General features: G+C 44.9%; 2 protein-coding genes and 1 long non-coding RNA gene across 5 annotated transcripts in view; 2 read left to right on the top strand and 1 right to left on the bottom strand.

The window, feature by feature from the left end:
* The window catches only part of LOC131913245 (uncharacterized), a 139,202-nt gene that overhangs the window by 18,863 nt on the left and 96,263 nt on the right, over positions 1 to 24,076 (bottom strand). Inside the window, exons 3-4 of one of the 2 annotated variants that reach the window (XR_009379843.1) lie at positions 23,475 to 23,516; positions 15,050 to 15,392 (exon numbers count right to left, since the gene is read on the bottom strand). This is a non-coding gene — a long non-coding RNA (uncharacterized LOC131913245). Of the gene's footprint in view, positions 1 to 15,049; positions 15,393 to 23,474; positions 23,517 to 24,076 lie in introns of those variants that run through there. The other variant, XR_009379842.1, reaches the window with a different exon arrangement.
* On the top strand, positions 2,275 to 7,306 carry Smcp (sperm mitochondria associated cysteine rich protein). Of its 2 annotated transcripts, none has more exons than XM_059265781.1 (2): positions 2,275 to 2,450; positions 6,640 to 7,306. In XM_059265781.1, the coding sequence occupies exon 2, from the start codon at positions 6,660 to 6,662 to the stop codon at positions 7,059 to 7,061; it is 402 nt and encodes a 133-aa protein (XP_059121764.1). In that variant the 5' UTR covers positions 2,275 to 2,450; positions 6,640 to 6,659; the 3' UTR covers positions 7,062 to 7,306. The 2 variants fall into 2 exon arrangements, with proteins under 2 accessions (XP_059121764.1, XP_059121765.1); XM_059265782.1 differs by lacking the exon at positions 2,275 to 2,450 and adding an exon at positions 4,837 to 4,933.
* On the top strand, positions 21,671 to 23,343 carry Ivl (involucrin). The gene has a single exon (XM_059265777.1). It carries the CDS (start codon positions 21,787 to 21,789, stop codon positions 23,116 to 23,118), a length of 1,332 nt encoding a protein of 443 aa, XP_059121760.1. The 5' UTR covers positions 21,671 to 21,786; the 3' UTR covers positions 23,119 to 23,343.

Here is a 24,076-nt window from a genome sequence, read left to right as displayed (position 1 = left end):
GTGGCACCATTGCTGTGGGAGTAACCAACCGCTATCTAATTAGATTTAAGGCCCACTCCATGAGCTGGAACCCATGCTCGGCAATGCTCTAGTAGCTAAGAATCTGAGACTTGATGGGGCCCAGACCTAGGGGAAAACTAAATATTACTGTTGTGCTAAAGTGATAAAATAACACCTAACAGCATTCTGCTATACTTATTGATCAATGTTATCAGATTTGCTCAGCCATCATCAGAGAAGCTTCCTCCTGCAGTAGATGGAAGCAAATATAGAACTCGCAACCAGACAACGTGCAGTTGTGAGAGACCTAATGGGATGTCTAAATCAAATCCTCCCCTAAGGGCTCAGAGAACTCTGTGGAAGAGGAGGGAAAGATTTTGAAGAGCCAGTAAGAATGGAAGATACCAAGGAAACAAGCCTTTCTAAACACAACAGTACTGAACTCAGAGTGTGGCAGTGTCTTGGTCGAGGTTTCTATTGCTGTGACAAAACATCATGACCAGAAAGCAAGTTGGGGAGGAAAGGGTTTATTTGGCTTATACTTCAGCATTGCTGTTCATTACTGAAGGAAGTAAGGACAGGAACTCAAACAGGGTAGGACCCTGGAGGCGGGAGCTTATGCAGAGGCCATGGGCAGGGCCAGGTTGGGGAGGTGCTGTTTATTGGCTTGCTTCTCATGGTATTCTTCTCATGGCTTGCTCAGGCTGCTTTCTTATAGAACCTAGGACCACTAGTCCAAGGATGGCACCACCCACCACGGGCTGGGCCCTCCCTCATTTATCAATAATAGAGAAAACGCCCTACAGCTGGATTTCATGGAGGCATTTCCTCAACTGAGGCTCCTACCTCTCTGATGACTCTAGCTTGTGTCAAGTTGACACACAAAACCAGCCAGTACAGGCAGCATGCTTGGATCTAAGCCAGAAGGGGTCCTAGCACCGATAAGGGAAGTGGACACAAGCTCCCATCCCTAACCCAGAAGCTCTCTAAATTGATAACTGGTCACAAATGAAAAGCTAGTTTTCTCCAATAGAGTCTCACTAAGTATACAAACCACACTTAAGGATAGGCCCCATACCCAGCAGTAAACAGTCACCAGAAAAGGAACTCAGTGTTATTTTTGGAGGTTTTTGTGTTTCATAGTGTTTTGTCTGAGCTTTTTTAATTATAAGTCCTTTGCTTATAGATTATGATTTCCAATTTTGTATTATTATGGGATGTGTGAGTGTGTGTGTGTGTGTGTGTGTGTGTGTCTGAATCTGTATGTTTCTTGTGCCTTTTCTTTGGCTCTTTTTCTTCTGTTTGTTTGTTTTGACCTATTCTTGTTTATTTTTTTTTTTTTACTTTTAAATGCCTGTTTTTTTCTAATAAGAGAGAAAAAGAAAGGGTGTGGATTTGGTTGGGTGGGGAGGTAAGGAGGAACTGGGAGAGGAGATACTGTGATCAGAACATAGTGTATGAAAAACTCTATTTTCAATTAATAAATCTTTAAAAATTAAAAACCAAAATAAAAATAAAAACAGAATTTACTAATGGGAACTCAATTAAACTACTTAAGAGACTGGGGTAACAGAAGGGACAGAGTGAATGTAACCCAATTGTCTCCTACATTAGGTAATGAAACAGGACTTAGCTTCAAAATCTGCTACACAAAGGATTGAGCTGAACTCTAGGAATATCAAAGAGAGTGAGAAGAGGCCCATGTCCCCAGTGTAAATTCCTCTGGTGGTTCCCATTGTCCCCAGGATACAATCTGAGTCCTTCCTTACTCATCCAAATCCTCAGCACAACTTGTCTTCTTCTCTACTTCCGTCTACCTTTCCTCCTTCCTCCTGACTCTGACCCTGTCCCACTGAGCTTTGTTGCCAAATGCTCCTCTTCCATTTCCTATTCCAAACGCTTTCACATTTTCCAGATCTGAAATGTCTCTTCTCACACACTCCCATGTCCCATTTCCTATGACCAAGTCCCAGTAAACATTGCCTTTTCCAAGAAGTGCTTCTGACCTCCAGCCTGGTATGCTGTATTCTATTTGGCTTTTTAAGATACAGTGTGTCTGACTAGACAACAAAATTTGTGCTTTAAACTTTTGTTTTGGGTGATTGGATGCTGTGAATCAGCTAAAGAACTGTCCTTTGGCAAAATCAGCCAAGAAGAGGCAGATACTTTGACCAGCAGTGGGCAAAGGTGAGTCAGCCCACTAGTCATAGAGTCTTGGGGAGAGAATTATGATGTCATAGAGGAGCTCAGAGATTTGAGGAGAGGCAAGGGGACCACTTGGCTCAGAAGACTTTGGCTTCTGATAGTCATGGACTCACTAGGCTGCTGAGGAAGATCCAGCATTTGTCCATCTGCTGAACCCATCCAGAAAACAACAGTTACCAGCAGAAGTCAAGAATGGAAATGGTGAACTAAGAGGAGCCTGAGGAAGAAGTGTGTAACCAGATCAGGTAGTATACACAAGCCTTATCTTGTGGGTCTTCTCTCTTTCTGGCTTGTGTCTTCACTCATCACTTAACTAACGAGTTACACACAATGTCATGCAGAATTTCAGTTGTTAGGATAGTAGTGAGCAAGATGAGGCTATCTGTACTAATGAAACAGACAAGCAGAAAAGTCAATGAGTTACTAAATGCCAACATTAGCATTTGGTGCAGGAAGCTGTAAGAAAACATGGGGACTGAACCAATGAACCAAGGAAGTTCATTTAAGTGAGTGGTACTTTAAAGAACCTCAAGTTTGAACACAAGGATAGAGACTAGAGAAAGATTCTTAAGACTGGGAAGTCATACAAAGATCCTAAAAAGAGGTGAGTGAAATCTAGCAGCCATCTGCTCTGAGCCAGCCTGTGAAGCTTGACAGAACAGTGGCTGGAAGTGAGACAGGCTGGTGAGCAGAGGCCAGAGAGGGCAGCCCTACCAGGGTCTTCACAAACTTGGGTTCAGTTCAATCCTCACTGAAACAGAATAGCAGAAAGACCTGAGAAAGCAGCTCTGGGCCAGTGCCTTGGGTTTAAGACACTGGGCGGACTCCGGGGAGCCTGTGAGCAGCTGGCTTACGAAGAAGAGGTATGGAGTAGGGGAGAAGCTTACTCTGAGGGGAAGGCAGTGTGTGGTAGCCAAGGTTTTAGAGACAGGAGGCTTCAAAAATGTTAACTACTCCTGGATAAAAGGAGGATCACCCCTCAGGATGGGATAAGGGCAGCTGGAGACCCAGTTAGAGGATAACACACTACTTGTACCGGTTGGCAAGAAGACATTGGCAACAGAGCTGGCTTGGCATAGAATCTTGTATCTAGGGTAACAAGACTGCTATGACTCCCTATGTCATAGTGGGCTAGACTGACCCCTAACCCATTTGCCAGCTCTAACACTGGGGACTTGCTCTCCATACCCAACACAGGGAAAATGGTAGGGGTGGGGTATATATGAAGATTAGAGCTCAGGGGCCCTGTATGGGGATGAGAGTTGCTGCTGTGGAAACAGCCTGTCTAGACCCGAATCAATGATGGATCCTAAGAAGCTGAACAAGTTACATGGAGGCTCTGAATACTCCTTTAAGTACATTGTTTCAAGTTAGAGAAAAGAGAGAAATCGAGTGAAAAACAAGGAGGCAAGTAGAGACAAGAAGGCAGAGAAAATAAACAGTGGAGGGCTTTACCGTCAGAAAGAAAAGCAAGAGAAAGCAACATGGTGCTGAATCCTCCTCTGAGTCTTGTCTCAGGCTGGGGACCTTAAAGGACTAGATGCAGACAAAAAGGTGAAGAAACGGGTCCAGAACTTCCCACAGATGCTCACCTCAAAACTCACTGCCTAAGGCTCCATGGCTCAAGAGCATGTACTTTGTACAGGATTACACACACACACACACACACCACACACACACACACACACACACACACACACACACACACACACAACACGCCACACCACACACACACACATACACACAAAACGCCACACCACACACACACACACACACACACACACACACACACACACACACACACCACACCACACCACACCACACACTTCCTGTAAAATAGCTTTAAGCCAAGGTGATAGAGACCCAGGCACTCCTCACCCCTTCCTGGCTGACCTAGTGTCTATTGCTTTGCTGTGTGTCTGTCATTTTCTGTTTGTTTGCTCACTGATGACCTCAATCCTCTGGCAAGTCTAGGCATTACTAGGCAGATCTGCCACCTCAGCCCCTTTGTGACATCTCTTGTCTAGGAGGGAGGAACTGAATAACTTATCCCACCCTTACCCCTAAGGAATGCTGCACTAGGATCTTCCTCTTGCCACAGAAATAGAAGTTTCTTACCAAAGGACAGAAAACCTAAGATAACTGGCAGGCAGAGTCACAGAATTAAAGACTTAGCTCCAAAGGCCACACCCCCTTCCAAACGGAAACAGCCCCTGACAGTTCAGCTTCAGGATGTGGAGGGTTGAAATCCAGAGAGTTAATACTCCCAGTTTTCCTCCCTGCTGCTACTGTGCTCCAGGAGATTCAGAGTATCCCTACGATTTCCATTGTCTACATCCAACAATATAGTAGATCCTCCTAGGCACATGCCAGGGGCCTTCTTCCCATAGTGAAAGCTGCAAAGTGAGGATCAGAAAGTTGAGAAAGACCAGGCAGGGCTAGGCAACAGCTTGTCAGAAAGTCACCGTCTCCACAGGGTGGAGGCAGCAGCCACACCCAGACTCATTGGGACCCAGTTTGTCAAGTGTAAACTGGAATTAGGTCCAATCCCCAGATGGAAAAGGATGAGTCTAAGAACCTGACACCCATCCCCCAGGACAGTCAAGGCCCTGTGTCTACTATGAAGTCATAAAGAGTGGTTCTCATGGCAATGTAGGCCATCTCACGGGTGGCTTTAGTAACCACCTAATTCAAGAACTCTGTCCACTTCCAGGGCTTTCCAACTAAGGTAAAGATAATCTCTGGTGTGAACTTGAAGCTTCTGTCCCTGAGCCTCTACATGTTCAGTACAACAGAACAAGAAGACAGTCCAAGTATTGGGGACAGACAAGGATTGGAACACAGATGGAAGGGTCCACTGCAGGAGACCAAAGCCTCAGCGGAGCAGGCACCATTAGAGAAGGCCTCACCCAGCTGCAAATCCTAATGAAAAATTGTAATTAATCTCTACTTGATCCAACTGGCAGGCACTGTCACTAGCCTCAAATAACTTCCTTCCTTGTATCACCATGATGAAAGAGCAAGCACACATACACACACACACACACACACACACACACACACACACACACACGTGCCTACAGACACACAGAGACACACACACAGACACACACACACATGAATATGCATGTATTCAAGCACGTATCAATAGCTGGCTGCATTTTAAAAGCTAGTTTGTGCCAGAGGTGTTCTTAAACATACCTGTGGGTGCCACAGGTTGGGAGGGTGGCTGAAACTTCATCTAAGCAATCACTGCTCCAACTCCCACACCCATCTTCCTCCGCCTGGATGACACACCTCTGAGAGGCCTGGCACCTGCCTACCACCCATCATGGATGTGTGGTCTTGTGAACTGAGTATATATATCAAGGGTGTACAAGATCATCCTGCTTCCTTAGACATCTGCTCCACAGTTATATGATAGCCCTGGTGTGTCTGCTTGCGATTCTTGGTCACTTTCTAACCTGTCCTGTACTAGATACATGACAGTGGTTCTGATCAGTATTCCCTGGGAGGCACAGGAAATGTACAGGGCTCACATACAGGAAGTAGACTTAAGGATCCTCCTGAGAAACTTGGTTGGCAGGAGGTGGGTCAGTTCACTGAAACAAAGAGTTGTTTGGGATTTCACTGTTCACCAAAGAATAAGAACACTGCAAAAATTTTGAATGACTGAGTTTGAGGGCCCCTCCAAGGTCTAGTTCCCTCCTCCTCACCACCCCCATGCTGCTGCCTTAGAGAAGAAATAATAGCCTGGAGATGTGAATGGTGCCACCTCAGCCTGTGGCTCACAGAGCTAGGCTTTACACTGCTGCCTGCAATACCTGGGGCAGTGCCTTATGTGTGTTTTCTTGTTGCCACTAGCCACTGGCAGGAGACGGCCTGTGTTTCAAGGAGCATGGAGTGATCCAGGACATTCAGAAAGGGAGTGATGGCTGGTGGCTCTGAAAATCCTAATGTACCACATTTAGATCTGAACATACACATGATCTGGGGGAAGATGGAATCCATTTTGAATCCATTTACAAACTACTAAGATAGATGTCTGAATTTCAGTTGTCTTCATATTTAAAGTGGTATATAAAAATGCTCAACTTTTACACTGGTACTTATTAAATGAGATAAAGCTTATGACATGACTCGGTCAGCCTAAGAGTCTCTCTGCTCTTCACTAAGAGACTTAGAGAAAATTTATTACATATCTGTAACTTTACATTCTTTACCTGGAAAATGGCTGCCTAGTAAGGAACAGACACATGGATACCTGCAAAGGCATGGCTGGGGACTAGCTGTGGCTTCTGAGTGGTCCAGCACTACTTACCAAGGTCTTAGTTTTCACCCTGAGGACTCAGACCAAGGAAGATCAAGGAAGGTGATGATGAAAGCAGGCCTCCAGACAGTCTTGTCATTCAAATATTCTTTTTCCCCCCCTAGGAACTTCAACTACAAAGAAGATGAGTGACCCATCAAAAAACAACCAGTGCTGCCCGCCAAGCCCTCCATGCTGCCCACCCAAGCCATGCTGCCCACCCAAACCATGCTGTCCGCAGAAACCTTGCTGCCCCAAGTCTCCGTGCTGCCCACCCAAATCCCCATGCTGTCCACCGAAACCGCCCTGCCCGTGTCCGCTGAAACCCCCATGCTGCCCGCAGAAATGCTCGTGCTGCCCGAAAAAGTGCACATGCTGCCCGCAACCTCCACCTTGCTGCACTCAACCCAACTGCTGCTCTGCAGACAGTAAAGCTGAGTCAGATTCTGATGCCGCAGCTGGCCAAAACCAAGATAAAGGCACTTCAGGGCAACAGCCTCAAGGTGCTCAAAGTGCATCCTGGAACCAGAAGAAGCCCAACAAGTAGACTGTCTCTGACACCATGCCCTTCTTCAAAGGGTATGGGATTTACTACAAGTTAGGCTAAGACTGTTTTTAAAGACGCTGTTTTCACACTAACCAACAAGTCCACCCAATCATAAACGTACCATTTCCATCCAACCATAGGCTACTATTTGCAACTGGAAATGGAAGGTAGAAAAGGCTGGAAACATTTTGCCTAGTGATCCTGACACTTAGATAGCATAGCAATAAAAGAGCAATAAAAAAGAACATTGTCTCCTTCTTTCATTTACCTCTGAAGTCATCTCACCACCACAGCCTAACAGTAAACAGGGCACATTCTAAGGGCCGTAGAGACAGAACACGCTTATCACAAGGTACAAGGCCTCTGCTGGAAACAGGGTAAGACCAACTCTTTCTGGATTTCGGTTGGTAGGTTAGTTTTTGCTACCTTGGCTTTGAACCCAGGGCCTTATGCAAGCTAAGCAAATTCTACCACCGAACTGTAGTTCTGGCTTGTCTTGCTTCTAAAGTGAAAGTGCTGTATCCTGGAGACCCCTCCAGTCCTAGGTAAAGGGATGTTGGCTCACTTCCAAACCCCAGTTCTCTGGAATGCTTACGTAGAACATTTGGTTCTAGACCACACAAACCCCCACCATGACCTTGAGATGACTGCAGTGCCCTATCACACTTTGGCCACATCAAAGGTAGAGGACTCAGCAAAGTGCTGGCGGCAGCAGGTGAGGCCTCTGGTGTCACGCTGGCTCTGGGGCACAGCAGTCGCTCCAGAACAAGCTGCTGTACATCTCCAGGCTGTCCTCATACTTCAAAAGGGTTTAAGGCATAAAAGGGACAATTCATTTAAAGTATGAAACAGAGTCTGACACAGACCTGTTTCTTCTCACACTTCTGAGGCCAGGTCCTTACTTCACTCCAAAAGCCACTGTGTTAAAGCAATTTGCTCTCAAACACATTTCCATTCATCTAGGAGAGCAAGTAAGACACAAAATCATCTATAACATATTCGTCAATGTCCATCTTCAATGCCTTTGGGGTACATAGAACTTCCCTAAATCCTTCCCTCTGCGTTTGCTTCCTCATGCCCCTCCTTTCCCAGCAGGTTGTTTTTGTCCCTTTATGTTTTAATTTTTCAAAAGTTTTTCATAAAATTAATGTTGAGAAAATTATTCCTTCAAACTATGTTTCCTTGACCCCCATAAGCATCTTATGTGAAGAAGCACAAAACACAATATATACTTTTGTACATAAGATGTACACAAGTGAAATTCCTTGGGCCTTCAAAAATTAAGCACATTTATTGGTAACAGTGCACCCACAAGGGACAAAATGTCCCCCCATTTAGTTTGTGTAAACTGTGTAAACCTTCAAAACACAAAGTAGGACAGTACATTTCAGTAATTTCCAAGTGGTTGACAGTGTTTGGGTCAGGTGGTTCTGATAATATGATCTGGATGGGTGAAATCTTAAGGACAGTCTATAAAGAAAATGTAAGTACACACAAGTAGCTTCATTGTGTTAAAAAAAAACAAGCAAAGAATGACATACAAATGAAAATGGATAGATGGAGGTTATCATGCTATGTGAAATAAGCCAGACTCAGGTGAACACAAGTCCTTATACACACACAGCATGAAAGCTGTAGGTGACTATTTGAATTAAAGGAGACCAGCAGGAGGGGATAGAAGGGAAAAAAATTGATGGGGTGAATATGAGTAAAATTCTATACATTTAAGAATATTATTTTCTATACTAACTAAAAGTATTTTCAGTGCTCCAAGGTCCCCCTATTTCAGGGTTCAACAAAAACATGGAGTCCAGTTTGTTTACCATTCTAGTGGGAGCACTTCTCCCATTCACAGTTTAGGATGCAGGGTAGCCTCTTGCAGGACAGGAGACAGCAGGTTCCAGGACTTGCCACCATGCCCAGGATGATAAGGATGGGAGAAGACCTTGGTAGAGCTAGCCACGGGATCTGGTGCTGTGGAGGAACAACAGAGGAAAGCCCTTGACTGCCTATCCTGGGAGATCAGGCTGCCGGGAAATGAGGATGAAGAGGCTGGCCACAGCTGGGAAAACTCCATTCTCACTCCAGATCTCAAGTGCCACTCCCTGACACACAGAACACCCCAGCTCACACCCAACACAGCCTCCCCTCCAGGCCGAAGTGATGTGCATTCCTCCATACCCAGCTTCTGCCACTTCCCACAAGTGTTCTAATATTCAAGCATGCTATTGCATGTATCACATGTTCATTTCCAAATAGTTATTCCTGATTAGAAAATTCATCAGCACATATATATACCCTGGTTGATGGACATTTGGCTCCTTTCCAATGTTTGGCTGTTACAAAGCTCTTATGGACCTGTGCAATCTGTGTGGACACAGGGCTCATCTCTGTAGTGGAGGCTGAAGCCAAAATTCATATTGTGTTGTACTTTGGGGGAAACTGCCCAACGGTTTCCAATGTGGTTGGGTACTTTATACCTTATTAGCATTATTCTGATTATTACACATCTTGATAATATTTCATACACTCAGATTTTCAAGTTTTTTACATGATCTGGCATGGATGTTGACTTTAATTTTCATTCTCTTCATGATAGATGACACAGAAAATCTTTCCTTTTTTTCATTTGTCTCCATCTTTGGTGAATTATACACAAATGTTTTACCCATTTTATGGCTTATCAATGAATTTGAATGTCCTTTATCAGTAAATAACTTGGATATGTTTTCCCAGGCTGCAACTTACCTCTTCACCTTAACAACTTTTCCCCCAAATCAAGAATTCTTTATTTTGAAAAGAGTTTGAAAATAATTACCAAACATGGATAGACAATATCAGTCACAGAATACATGAGTTGTTTAATGAAAACTTCAGCAAAAGGCACAGAACACCTCCAGAGGTCTTCAGAACAGTACAGGTTATTGTTATTGGCCTTGCTTCCCCACCGTTACTACTCGGTAAGGCACTATTGCTGAAGGTACAAGTATAAAGAATCAGTCTCAAACAGATGAGGAAATGCTACCTTCTACATAGCTTTCATAGGACCAGAAGATGCTATGAAGGCTGCTGAGGGAGGAAGGATATCAATAATCTTACCCAGAATTCAACACTGCACATGACAATACCACTCTGCCTGGCAAGATGTACAGTAATGTCGCATCTGTTATAAGATAACTGACTGATCGGATTTGAAGTCTGCTCCATCGGAGGAAATTTCATGCCTGCTACTATAATCCTAGTCAAAAGTCCATGGCTAAGAAGGTCATAAGCCTGGGGGCAGAACCTCCTATTGTTATTTTGATAAGTGATCATGCTGTCAAATTGCTTTCTAAATATTATCTTTACACTCATAGGTCTGGGCTGCTCTCAACCTTGGTCAGAGAAGCTTCTTTTTTCCTTTTTTCACTAGGTAACAATGCAAAGGCACATAATTGATGAACATACTGAAAACATGAGACTGATCACCCCTGAATGGATAATTTTTTTAACTACCTTCCCCTCCCAGCCAAGGCTCATCTCCAAAGAGGAGGCAGAAAGAATGTAAGAGTTGTAGCAAGTGGAGGAGTGCAATGAAATGCTGTCTTTTGGACATGGCATGACATGACTATCATCTCATCAACTCAGTAACTATGATTACCTGTTCAGCTACTTAACAAGATCAAGTCAACTAAAATTCTGGCATAGGGAAGGGAGATGTTCTTTAGGCCCTACCCCTTAATGAGGTGCTATTGGTAGCTATTGATAATGTGGTGCAGTTGATAGCTGCTGAGGGAGAAAGAATCAATCTGAGAGAGTTCCCACTTGCAGGTTTCCTTTACTCCAGAGAATGGCCCTGTACCCATGCATATAATGGTGATACCAATTGAACTTAGAAGAAGGAGGAAGAAGAAGATGAGGGAGAGGGAGAGGGGGAGGAGGAGGACATGAAGTTGGGAGGGAGATACATTGAGCAGAATGGAAAGAGGAAAATGGGGGATGATTATGATTATATACCATTATATACATAAAGTTCTGAAGAATAAAGAAAAATGTAATTAAAACAGAGTTCTTAGTGTTGGTAAAGTCCAATTAATTGTTTTCTTTTATGACTCCTGTGATATATATATAAGGAATTTTTGTCTAATTTCAGAACACAAGGATTGTCTCCCTTGCTTTCTTCTGAAAGTTAATTTTTGTACATGGTAAAAAGTATGGAGAGTGTTGGTAAGTAGGCTAACATTGATATCCAGTCATCCCAAATTGCTTTGACGTCTTTACCCAAAACAGCTAGTCATGCTTATTAGAGTTTCTCGGTTGTATGATTTCTCTATAGTAATACTGTTTTACTTACTGTAATGTTACAGTTTTTAAAGTCATGGGAGGTAAACAAATGTGTCATTTTTCAGACTTGTTATGACTATCCTAGATTCTTTGAATTTCTATATAAATATTAGACTAAACCTACCAGTTGTTATAAAAAAAAAAGTACTGTTGGCTTTAGACCGACTGCTATAGCACATTCTGGTCTGTCAGTTATGGCTTCCTGGTTAAGTATGAACAGAGTTCAGAAAAACTAGAAGAAATCAGTAAGGGCCAGTTAGTCATTTAACTGTTTCTCTTTACAACATTTTTGAATTGTGGCCTATCTTAATGTGCCCAGACTTTTTGGCTGTACTGTCTCTTGATTCCACTGCAGCTCAGCTTTTCCCTCCCGTCTACCTTAGGCTGTGTATGAGTGAGCTACTTTTCTCATTGCTGTGAAAAAATATCTGAAAAAATTAAGGAAGGAAGGAAGATTTTATTTTTGCTTACAGTTACAGGTTGCAGTCCATCATGATGAAGAAGTCACAGCTACAGGAACATGCAACATCTGGTTATACTGTCTCTATAGACAGGAAGCAGTGAAAGACTGAATGCTAAGGCTCAGCTCTGTAGTGGGTAGCCATTCCAGCTTTGATCTGGAACGACCACCTCCATTGAGGCTTCGGTAACTGTCACGCCTATAAGGCAGAGCCAAGAGAGGACCCTTGAAGACCTAGGATCCGGATGGGATGGCTCTCTTGGTTCCTGGACCCTGGATGCTGGAGGTAGACCGAGCAGAGTTCTCCAGAGAACACTGCCGAACTGCACTACACCTTTCCCAGACCCTGTTACCTATCCCTTCACTTGTGAGTTACCCCACAAAATAAACCTCCCTTTTAACTACGTGGAGTTGCTTTAATAATTTCACCAATATTTGGTGCCTGATTGGCCAGTAGCCAGGCAGGAAGTATAGGCAGGACAAGGAGAGAAGAGAATTCAGGGAAGTGGAAAGCTGAGGAGAGAGATGCTGCCAGCCATGCTATGATGAGAAGCAACATGTTAGGATACTGGTAAGCCATGTGGCAACTTATAGATTAATAGAAATGGGTTAATTTAAGATATAAGAACAGCTAGCTAGAAGCCTGCCACGGCCATACAGTTTGTAAGCAGTATAAGTCTCTGTGTGTTTACTTGGTTGGGTCTGAGCGGCTGCGGGACTGGCGTGTGAGAGAGATTTGTCCTGACCATGGGCCATCCAGGAAAACTCTAGCTACACAGCTCCCTTTTCTCCTTTTCAATAAGCCCATGGAATGGTACCACCAGCATTTAAGGTGGGTCTTCCTCCCTCAATTAACTCAATCTAGATATGTACAGCAGTTTTTATCCTAGGTTATTCTAGAGTCTGTCAAGTTGACAGTCAAGATAACCCATCACAGGTTGCCTTTATAAGATTGCCAACAAGTTCCATGTTCCCTAACACAATAGACATTCATAGTCTTATCTTTTAAAAGATTTAGTAAGAGTATGTATATTCGATGGTACACAATGTGATCATTTAATCTTATGTGTACATTGTGAAATGATTGCAACATTCAAATTAACATCTGCATCACCACCCTTGCTGTACCTAAGATATTCAGCACTTACTCACAACTGGGCTTTGTGCTACTTGATCAACACCTTGTTTCTCCTACCCACTAGCCATAGAAATCACTGCTTGGCCACTGCTTCCATAAATTTGACTTTCTTAAGCTCCATATGTATCTATTTTTTTCACAATCTGCCCCATCTCTTTCAAGCAACGGTACAACTTCTTTTAGGACATTCCATCTATCCATCCTCCTGCAGTGTTCCTTAACTCAGTGCCTGTTATTTTAGTTTCTGTCCATTTCCGTGACTGCCTTCACATCTCCTTGACCATTTACCAGTGGGAATATTCTTCCAGCCTCTTCCTTCTTCTGTTACTAGTCTTCTGTTGGTGATTTTGCTTTAGATAATGACTTAAAATATCATGCACATTCAGATGCTTCATAATGTAGGTCTATATCAGAAACCTCTTTCTGAACTCAAGGTTTATACCTCTAAGTGTCATGTGATGACTGCCTGAGTGTCTAATGGGCACCTCAAACTTGGACTGCTCCAGAACTCACAACTGAGAGTCCCTTCACTTCATTAATGATGGTTCCATCCTATGGCCATGCAAGGCTAAAATGTTTGGATCATTGTCGGCTTCTCACTTACAGCTCATCAATTCCTTCTGTTATCAGACATCATCTATAATTTAACTAAATTTTGTTTCTATTGATACCACCCTGTTTCTGAGATATTGATGAATTCATACTGTTGCCTCTTACAGCTCTAGCTGCTTCTATTCTTAGTATGAAGATACTTTCAAAATTAAGTCAGACAGTGTCACAGTTCCATTTTTTCTCATTTTAGCCACTGGAAAGCCAAAGTTGTTTCACTATTTCCACTCGCTATCCACCTCCACTCACTCCCTCAGCCTTGTCTTACTCACACATGCCCAGTCACATCAGCCTTCTTGCTGGTTCCAGAAGATCTTGTCTAACATTGTTTGCTTCGCTGTCTCCTCCTCCTCCTCCTCCTCCTCCTCCTCCTCCTCCTCCTCCTCCTCCTCCTCCTCCTCCATTTAACCTGGTGCTGACTTTCTTATCTTCAAGTTCTTGCTGTGACTATTCCATCTAAAGTCTCTCCCCATCCCCTAGACTTTATAAGCTTTACTTGCCACATTTTCCCACATAGGATGTTAACAACATGTAAAATGCTGTAAGTGCTTGGTCTATATTCATTTTACTTATTGCTGACCTGCCATACAGGAATGAAAATTTTCATTCACTAAAGATATTTCCCTGTTTAGTTTAATGCTAGACTATGAGGGCCTAGAACACAGGTACAAGAATGTTATCAATCAACAGCAGTTAATAAAATTCAGTCACTAGGCAGAAGTTGGAAAAGGTATTTCCAGGAGAGAGAACAGGATTATAAATATGCAGAAGTAAAGAAAGGCAAAACAGAGACCTAGAGCTTAGCCCAGGCTTTCCCTGACTCCCAGTGCCCCTCTTGAATCTCTGTGTCACCCTTTGTGAGCCAAGGGGTTATCCCCTTAGCATTCTCGGTATAGTAGGAGTTGGTTCAGAGGTAACTTGGCCTGAGGTTCCTGGTTGAAGTGCTAGGGTGGGGTGGGAGAAGAGAGAGTTTGGAGCAAAGCAAGCAAATACTTGTCTGAGAGAGGAAGCTTGATTCACCACACCCCATGTAACCCCGACCTCTCTCCTCCTGACTGCTTCCCTCTACACAAGCTTTCTAGTAAAACCTGAATGATAGGAAAACAACCTTTTAGCTGGTCCAGCACTTTCAATCTGCCTGCCAGGAGGCCAGTAATTCTGTCTTTTTCTATCACAGTCCTGGGTGCCTCTCCAGGAGGAATCTATCATGTTAAACGACATCTCTGCTTCAGGAGCTGAAGCAGAGACCTGGGAGCAGAGATCCAAACTTGATCAATCCACTTGCTCCTGGTGAGATTGCTGGCAAGTGAGATTAGGTGCTGTGAAATCTGGGCTCCTCCTCTGTAATATGAAATGGATTAAAAGGGATAGTAAATGAGAGTGGACGGGATAAACAGTCTTGGAGGATTTATTTCCTATGAATGTCCCCTAGGGACACTTTCTCAGCCCTGGGTCTGTTTCATGTAGAGCCATGCAGGGTCCAGAGTACTCCCTTGGAGTGGTATTGAGTTACAACCCTCTCTGTTACTAAGCCTGTCTCTTTATCGGGCTGGAAGTTCCTGAACCAGGCTTCTTGAGGGCAAGGGTTGTATCTCCCCTTCAGCCTGGGAAGATAAGCCAGGGCCCTCTGACATGCATGGGACCTAGGGACCTATGCTCAACCTCTTGGCCGGGTGACCTGGTTTGAGACATGTGTAAATGAGTGGGAGAGGAAGGTTGATAGGCAGGCTTGATTTGGTGCTCTGCATCAGAACGACTCATCTGGAGACCAAGAGTCTCGGATGGCTTCGTGACAAATCATCTACAAATACAGAGAACAAAACAGATAGGGTCAGGAAAGGGCCAGACTGCGGCACATTCACCAGAGACTCACCAGGACCAAAGTGAGGCAAGGATGCAGCTCCTAGTCCAGAAACAAGTATGATTTCTAGACCTCCTCCTTACCACGCATACTCATGCCTCTGACATGGGTCTGAGTGGCTTCTACAGCCACTCTCAAGAGTAATTTTGAGAGCAATTAACCAGTCATGAGGCAGCTGGTGCAGGATCAGGTGCCCCCTGCACATACCCTAATTAGCAAGAAGGAAGTGATGATCTAGAACCAGGCCCCAGCCTAGTGCTGTTTTTGTCTGACACTTGAAGACTCTTCTGGCCAAGGAGGCTGTGTGACTGGACTCTTCTATGACTGCCTTTTTCATTCCACTGCTGTGCCCCTCACCCATCCTCTCTACTTCAGGCCATGGCCACTCCCGGTCTGCTCTCTACTACACTGGATCCCTCCCACACCTGATGCCCTGTCTGTATACACACACCCTGAAACCTTAATCACTGTGTGTCTTATCTGATCTACCATCCCCATTCCCTCATTGCCTCTAGTTGATACAGCCCTTTCCATTCTTCCCTGACTAGGACTATGCATACACTCCTCATTCCATTGTCTGGATTCTTTTTCTATATCAAATCTGAATCCCAAATCACTAGTTCCCCTCTGCCCACACAGGTCCCAAGGTCCCTCTATGTTCCATAGGAATACAAATCCGTTTTAATTTCTTTATTATCTCAATTGGAGCACACAAGGCTTCATTAGAGAAAGAAAGATGATGTGGTATTCTATGATGTACTAATTGCCACTTGAGACCCAGTAGTAGGCATATTAGATAAATCCGAAAATGAAAAGACAAGGACTTGGTTGCTCTGATACAGTATGCTACCTTAGAACCTCATGAAATTTTTTTGGCGTTGTTTTGTTTGGTTTGGCTTTTCATTATTTGTGAGACCATCAAGAAGCTTATTATGTAGCCTGAGCCTGTCCTTGAACTCCTGGTCCTCTTGCCTCTACCTATAAATTGCTGGGATTATGAAAAAGGTACGCTACACTATGACTGGCCAAAGCTTCATGATTTTCCAGGGAAAAAATGAGAAAATAAACCCTGATGATCTTTAAAAATCCTGTTTCCTTAAAATTCTCTCCTAGGCATGTAACACACTACATGAATATCAACCCACATGTGTAATGACTCCAGACAAGAAAGCAGCCAATATCCTGTGCACCAGGCATGTGCTAAGAACACACATTGTCTCACCAAATCTCACAGGAGTTTACAGAGGTGCTTGGACCCTCCTTTCACAAACACAAAGCTTCCAGAGAGTGGAGCGCCAGCCCAGGTTTTCTCTTGGTTGGACTAGGTTAAGATACAGCACCAGAGCCATAAAGGAATGTAGCTCCCTATCCTCAGGACCAACAAGGGTCTCTCCAGGACCCAACATGCCAAGGGTGTTTGGGCTGAATGAGAGCCAGACAAACTAGTACTTTCTCCAGAAAACCCAGAATTTATCATGCTATTGATAAATGCTTGACTTAAGGGGCTTGGAAGATGTCTCTGAGGTATATAGTGAACCCTGACATGCTGTTCAACTCCTATCGAGGAGCCTGATGGGGAAAAGATACCTCAGACCACAGCCAGGGTGTCTGGGTTTCAGCCCTATCACAGACTCACTGTAGATCTTGGACAGCTCTTTTCAAACTTCATTCCCTATCTGTCCAGGAGAGGATGGACCTCCAACAGAGGAGATGCTGCAACACTCAAAACCATTCAAAGGAAAGTTTTTACAAATTAATTTATTGTTTGACAATCTCATATGTTCTGGTCATACTCATCCTTCCACCTTCTTTTATCCTTTTCTAACTTCTTCCACATTCTCTAACCAAGTCTTCCCCCCATTTCTTTCAGCTGGAAGGAAAACGGCAGCGAATCTCCTTTCCGCTCAAAGCACCAGTCTCTTGCTCCACCAAAATCTCTTTTCTTCCACTACCAAAACACCAGCCATGCCTTTGTTCTTCTTGCTGCAATCAAGAGCAGAACTGGGAATGTCCCTCCATAGCAACTGGATTAAAAACTGATTCAAAAGAAAGGGCCAATACTAGAGGCCAAAAGTGAGGATGAGAAATTCACCAGGCCAATCTGGGGCAGCTAGATGAAGTGATACAACACAAAGCAGGTCAGTTCATGCAGGTGCACCCAAAAGTCCAGAAAGAAAGATTCATCCTTGGGTCCATTCAGGGTCTCATCTTTCCCTCAGATTCCTCTCCTGAGGACGAGAAGGGCACAAATGTAAACAGGGTCAGATTCAGCAGGCAGTAGAGGTAGATAAGAAGATTCCAGATACATAAGGAGGCAGGCAGGGCAGGTTTCAGAAGGAGGGACGATATAGGAAACAGTACCCTGAGGACCAGAGGAAAGGAGGTCAGCACCCTCAGAGAGTCTCTACACTAGACAACAGTAGACAGATGCTGTGTGGCCATGCAAAATGGGAACATGAGATCCTTTGGCCCAAACCATCTCCCCAAGATCATCTGCCACCATCTTCACAAGACTAGCAATTCATGAAGAGCTATTCTCAACTGTCCTCCAGTGCAATGGATTTCCATGAATAATCCTTCTGGATCCCCTCCTACACCCCCCCCCAATAACCAACAATTAAAACAGGCTTCCCTGAAGGAGAGATAAATCAGGCATTTTCTGCCTCTAGAGGGGAAATGGTCAGGCTCTAAAAGGGCTGAGGGAGATCTGGGTCAAGCACTCTCCATGGGTCATGGAAAAGCTCACATTCATTATACTGGACAAGGCTAGGCAGTTTCTTGGATTTATCACAAGGATCTGAGACTTACAAAGTATAACTTACAAAGTCAGTTATACCATGTGCTGAAAGGACTTTCTTTACTCACATGCATTCCCAGTCCCTAAATGGAGCAATCCAAGGGTAGACTACAGGGCCTCTAAGCATTAGAAGTCTGGGGTGTCCTCAGCACCTCCCACAACTACACACATGTTTCTAGGCTCCATCCTCTGCCCTTCTTCCCATACCCTACCTTTGCCCAGTGGTCAAACACTCATGCACATGTACTGTCTTTTCAGAGTTCTCATTACGCTCTGAATCAGAGGGTGGGAGGCAGATCTGGCAGATACTGAACCTCTGGAAACCCATAAGACCGGTGTGACTTCCTGAACAGTCTGCTGCCCTGGTACTGTCACCGGCTAAGGAGAGACAGATTCCTCCCATGTGAGGTCAGACGTGGAGCCTAAGCGCACCAGTGGCCATGTGAGGATGCTCGGCTAGTTCTGGTGGAGTGCTTCCTTTGCTGTAGAAAATACCACAGTTCAGGCTCTACAGGGGAGCAGTGTAAGATCCTGTGTGGCTCTGGGAATAGAGCAGGCCTATATTACAAACATATTACAGAGGACAGAAGGATCTTGTAAATCGTCTATCTGTTTAAAGACTGAGACCCAGGAACAAGGGAATTTAGCATTGTAAACAGATATGCTTACGACTAAGATATGATGTTCATCAGGATAACTGTGGGGAGCTGAGATACGTCTCAAAATTAATCATAAATACAGTTTTATCTTTATATTATTTTACTATTTCTTATTTTATTAAGTCATAATAAGAGAGTGTTAATGAATGAACTCCATAAAATGAGCTATTAATTGAGTATTGAAGATAAAGATAAGCCACAATTCAGCTTTATCTTCCTGGCACACATATACACACACGGAGATGGATTAACATTTAAATTAGAAATTACTTATACCTAAGTGTGATATTTGCTGTTATTCATTCCTTCAGTTAGTATTGATAGTGTCTTAATGTATGAGGAGACTTTGATAGGTTCTTGGAACAGTGGAAAGCACACCAGATGTGCTTCTGTTCTTATATAATTGTTTTTCAGTGGAAAAGACAGATAATAATAGAAATTGAAAAAGTGCAAATAAACTACCTAAATTTTTGTTAAGTTGATTAAAGCAGAAGACAATTCAATAGCTAGGGTATTACTAAATAAGACCCTCCTTACTAAAGAGGAGAGTCTTAGTCAGACGCCAACATTTTCATCAAAGCTCAAGTACATGTCAGAGCCATGGAATGGAGCCTGTTGGCAGAGGGAGAGCAGGTGCCCAGGCATGAGGTAAAGCACTTTGGATGTGCCCTAGGGACTGAGGACCTGGAGTGAGACTGTAGCATACCTGTCAGAGAGAAGGTAGCATGTGTCAAAGTCTCAGAGAAAAACTGAAGTCAAGTGAGCCAGGGCCTTTTGATTATAGCAGTGAATCTGAATTTTATCAGATGTGGGTTGGGCCACCATGAGCACTGGGGCAGGGGCATGCTTAAACACCCACTATAAAATGTTTTCTAATTTATTTTTAGAAAAATGTTCTGAAGCCAGATGTGATGGCACATGGTTTTAATTCTAGCATTCAGGAGGCAGAGGTAGGTGTATCTCTGAATTCAAGCCTAGCTTGGTCTACAGAGTAAATTCTAGGACAGTCAGGGCTACACAGAGAAACCCTGTCTAGAATTCGCCCCCCCCAAACAAAAAAGAAAAAGAAAGAAAGACTATGTTCTGAGATGGCAATGGTTAATTTTAATTTGGTTGCGAGTTTGTATGGTGTGCATTTCCAAAAATAATTACAGAAAGCATTGATTATCATCATGAGATGCAGTGCATACACCGTATCTGGTTTCAACTAATTCCTGTTTCCTTGCCTGGAGTGAACCGGAAGCTTTTAGAAGTATGGCATCCTTAGGAACCTCTATAAATACAGCTTTGAGTATGATGTGGGGGCTGAAGCCCCTGGCACACAGAGGGAGGGGCAGTGGAAGCCACCTACTCTATCTACTTGACCTCCCCAAGACATGGCCTACGTCCTAACAGAAGGGAAATATGATGTGTGCTGACACAGATGCTGAGTACAGATGGGCTCCTAGCCCAGGAGAATGCCCACCACATGCCCCATCAGAAGTGATTCCTTACCCTGTCCTTCCATAGATCTTGGCCTGGCTATCCCCAAAACACAAAGTTCCTCATTCCATGCCCTTGGAAATGAATCCTCCAATCTAAAAATCAGGCCAAACCCATTGAGATGGAAAGGTAAGTTTGGCTGAGGTTACAAAGTAGGATACCTTTCTCACCCCCTTCTCCCCTCCTGTGCCCAGGTCAGATGATCTCAACCAGAAGTGGCTGAGCCTTCATACTCCCATGATCAGGCAGGAGCTGGAAAAAAGGAGCCCTAGGGGGATTTGCTGCCTGAGATATCAGGTGAGTCAGAAAGAAGCTGGAGCAAGTTAACCAACTGGCGTGGTGAAACCAGTCCACCACCTCCAACCTGGGAACTAGGCTAGGCAGGAATATAAAGGGCCCTGGTCTCTGCTCAGATCGACACTCTACTGGAAGCTTCTGCCTTCTTCCCTCTGTGAGTCTGGTAAGTGTTAGCTGCTGGGACCTTAGTCATGACTGCAGACTTCCAATAGGCCAGAACATGGCTAGGGGTGTCTACTCCAGCTGGGGATAGATATTGTTATGAGGCTAGACTCAGCTAGACTACTTATCCTTCAAGGGGTGGGGTAGTATGCAGAGGAAAATATGCTGTATTACTTTCTATGTGGAGAAACCCAGACAGGACAGGGGCCTGAAAATTCCATTAGAAGTACAAGACTTGTCATAAGCTCTGGTTCTTGCTAACACCCCAGATACCCCTCAATCCTCACCCCTGGCCCTGGGGCTACAGCTCGCTTTCAGAAGATCAAGGAAAAAAAGAGCTCTCAGCCTGAACAGTCCAACTTGCTAATTTTTCAGAGAAAAAAAAAATCTGAAACCCAGAGAGACTAAGTGAGTTGCCCAGAAATCCACAGTGTTTTGGTGGGAGTCGGGCCTCGGACGTGCTGGATGACTCCAGTCCAAGGCTGTTGCAATGGCTTCCCAGTGGCCCTCCAACACAGACACTCAGCTTTCTAGAGCACTGGGGTCCTCTGTGAGATCTTTCTTTTTCAAAGGTTTCCTTCACATTGTGACATAATCCCAGAACTCATCTCCCCAGGACCCAGGGAAAGACTAGACAAAAGCAAGTTAATTAACAGCCAGCCCATTCTGGCAGAACCTCTGTGGAGAAAGAACCCTCCCATTGGGCTCATAGGAGAGCTTTTCTGTGCTCTTACCATTCTCACCCTTCACTCTCTCTTGCTTTCGGAAATCACCGCTTATGGAAGTTGGAAAATGCCCTAATCAGGAGTAAGGATGCCAAGAACCAGGGACACTATGTATATCCTGTATGTCTATTCAGGGGTTCATCTACTTCCCTTGCCTTCAGCCCAACCCCCAACTCTTCTGTTTTTCAGCTTGACCTATAGAAGCTTCCGAGATGTCCCAGCAGCACACACTGCCAGTGACTGCCCCAGCTGTGGTTCAGGAATCTCTCAAGACTGTGTGCCTCCCAGCTCACACTCAGCAGGTACAAATGAAGCAGCCAACCTCACAACCTGAACAATGCCAGAAGGTATTTTCTGAGACGGAAGAGAAGCGTTCCTCCAAACAAGAGGAGAAGGGCATAACCCCTGTGAAGGGGCTGCCTGAGCAAGGGTGTGAGCAGCAGCAGCAGCAGCAGCAGCAGGGACCACAAGAGCAGCAGCTATCTGTGAAAAAGCCACAGCAGGAGCTGCAGGAGCAGGAACTGCATCTGGAGAAGCAGCTGCCACCACAGGAGCCACAGGGGCTGCATCTGGGACAGCATCAGCAAGAGCCACAAGAGCAAGAATTGCATGTGGGACCACAGGGACAGGGGCTGTGCCTGGGACAGCAGCAGCAGCAGCAGCAGCAGCAGCAAGGCACACTGAGACCGCAGGAACTAAGTCTGCGACAGCACCAGAAGGAGAAGCAGCAGGATCCAGAACTCTACCTGGGTCAGCAGCGGAAAACTGCTGATGATCAGGAACTGATTCCAGGAGAGCAGCAGCCGGAACTGCAGGAGCAGGAACTGCACCAGGGACAGAGGCACCAGGAGCCACAGGAGCAGGAGCTGCCCCTGGGACAGAAGCAGCAGCAACAGGAGCCACAAGAGCAGGAGCTGCAGCTGGGGCAGCACCAGCAGCAACAGGAGGCACAGGAGCTGCATCTGAGACAGCATCAGAAACAGAAGCTCTGTGAACCAGAACTTCACCTGGGAAAGCAGCGGGGTCAGGAGCCACCGGAGCCAGAAATGCACATGGGAAAACAGCAGCACAAGGAGTCCCAGGAGCCAGAACTGCACCTGGGAAAACATCAGCATCAGGAGTCCCAGGAGTCTGAACTGAACCTGGGACAGGACCAGAAACAGAAGCACGAGCCAGAACTGCACCTAGGAAAGCAGCAGCAGCAGCAGCAGGAGACGGAGCATGATGGATATCAAGGAACACAAAGTCTAGGTCAGTCACTCAAGCGAGAGAAAGCCCCAAGGGAGCAGCAGCTGGATGACCCGCACCTAGAAAAGGAGAAGGAACTCTTGGACCAGACACTGGATCAAGACCTGGTAAGGAAAGATGAGCAGCTGGAGCGGAAGAATGAACAACTCCCAGAGCACCTGACAGAGCAGGAGAAGCAGACAGAGCAAGTCGTAGCAAGCACTGGCCAAATCCAAGAGACTCGGACAATCCTACCAGTGAAAGGAGACAACTTGCTCGCTACAGGGAAACAGAGGCAGAACCAGGAAGTGCAGTGATGCCAAAACCAGAGCAACCACCCCAGTGCCCCAGAGACTCTCCAACCATCCCACCTAAGGGAAGAGAGCCATCCACCACACTTCTTTCAGGCCCCTGGCTTACCCACTCATCCATGAATCTGTCTGGCCCTGACCTTCTTCATGCCTATGACAAACTGGGAAACAGGACGTTTATGGGCCAGCATCCACCCCAAGGAGCTCAATCCCTCCCTTAGATATCAGAGCCTCTCCCCATCCCAGGGGGGGATTGTCATTAGTATAGCAACTTTGACTTCACTCCTAGTACTGTGGCTGGATCTGTGAATATGCACAATAATATAGAATAAATTCTGAAAAGCCTGTGACCCTGTACTTACTTTAGCTGTTTCTTTTCTGTCTCTCATTGCATTCAAAGGCCTCTGAAAAAACACAAAAACAAACTCAGTACACATTACTGAGTAGAGACTTTTATTCTGAATGGTGGGGGTGGTTTATCTATCTTAATTCAATAGCATCTTGTACTAGTCACACAGCCTCCACTCTTAGCCCAGCGCAGAGCACAGCTCTATGCTTCTCACTACAGCCTAACTCCTCATGAGAGGAGAGGAACTGGAAATACACCTAGTATGTTTGGAGGCTCCACCTGGATCCTGGTAAATAGCACCAGACTCTCCTTCCTAGCTTTTCACCTAAAGCTTGTCCTCATGCTTTCTGAGAGTTTCGTAGCATACCTTGAGAAGACTTTAGTAGAACAACAGAACATTGTACAAAGTAGGGAGAGTAGGCAGCCTCTGGATGAGTCTTAGAAGAGAAAACAACAGGGTCATTAAAGCAGGTAAGGACTGAACTAACAGTTAAGTGTGGAATGAAAAGTGCCAAGTAGGAGAGACAAAGACTGGTCAGAAGGCACCAGAGCTGTTCCCCTCCTGCCGTATCCTGCCTCCGTTTACTGCCAACATTCACATGAAGACTCCAGACA

The sequence above is a fragment of the Peromyscus eremicus genome, chromosome 6, assembly GCF_949786415.1.
Source record: "Peromyscus eremicus chromosome 6, PerEre_H2_v1, whole genome shotgun sequence".
Classification (NCBI taxonomy): domain Eukaryota; kingdom Metazoa; phylum Chordata; class Mammalia; order Rodentia; family Cricetidae; genus Peromyscus; species Peromyscus eremicus.
The sequence above is the reverse complement of the archived record's forward strand: the minus strand, read 5'-3'. Positions and strand labels throughout refer to the sequence as shown.

Bases quoted from the DNA above. Each gene is read 5' to 3' on its own strand.
- Smcp (XM_059265781.1), top strand. From the start codon at position 6,660: ATGAGTGACCCATCAAAAAACAACCAGTGCTGCCCGCCAAGCCCTCCA.
- Ivl (XM_059265777.1), top strand. From the start codon at position 21,787: ATGTCCCAGCAGCACACACTGCCAGTGACTGCCCCAGCTGTGGTTCAG.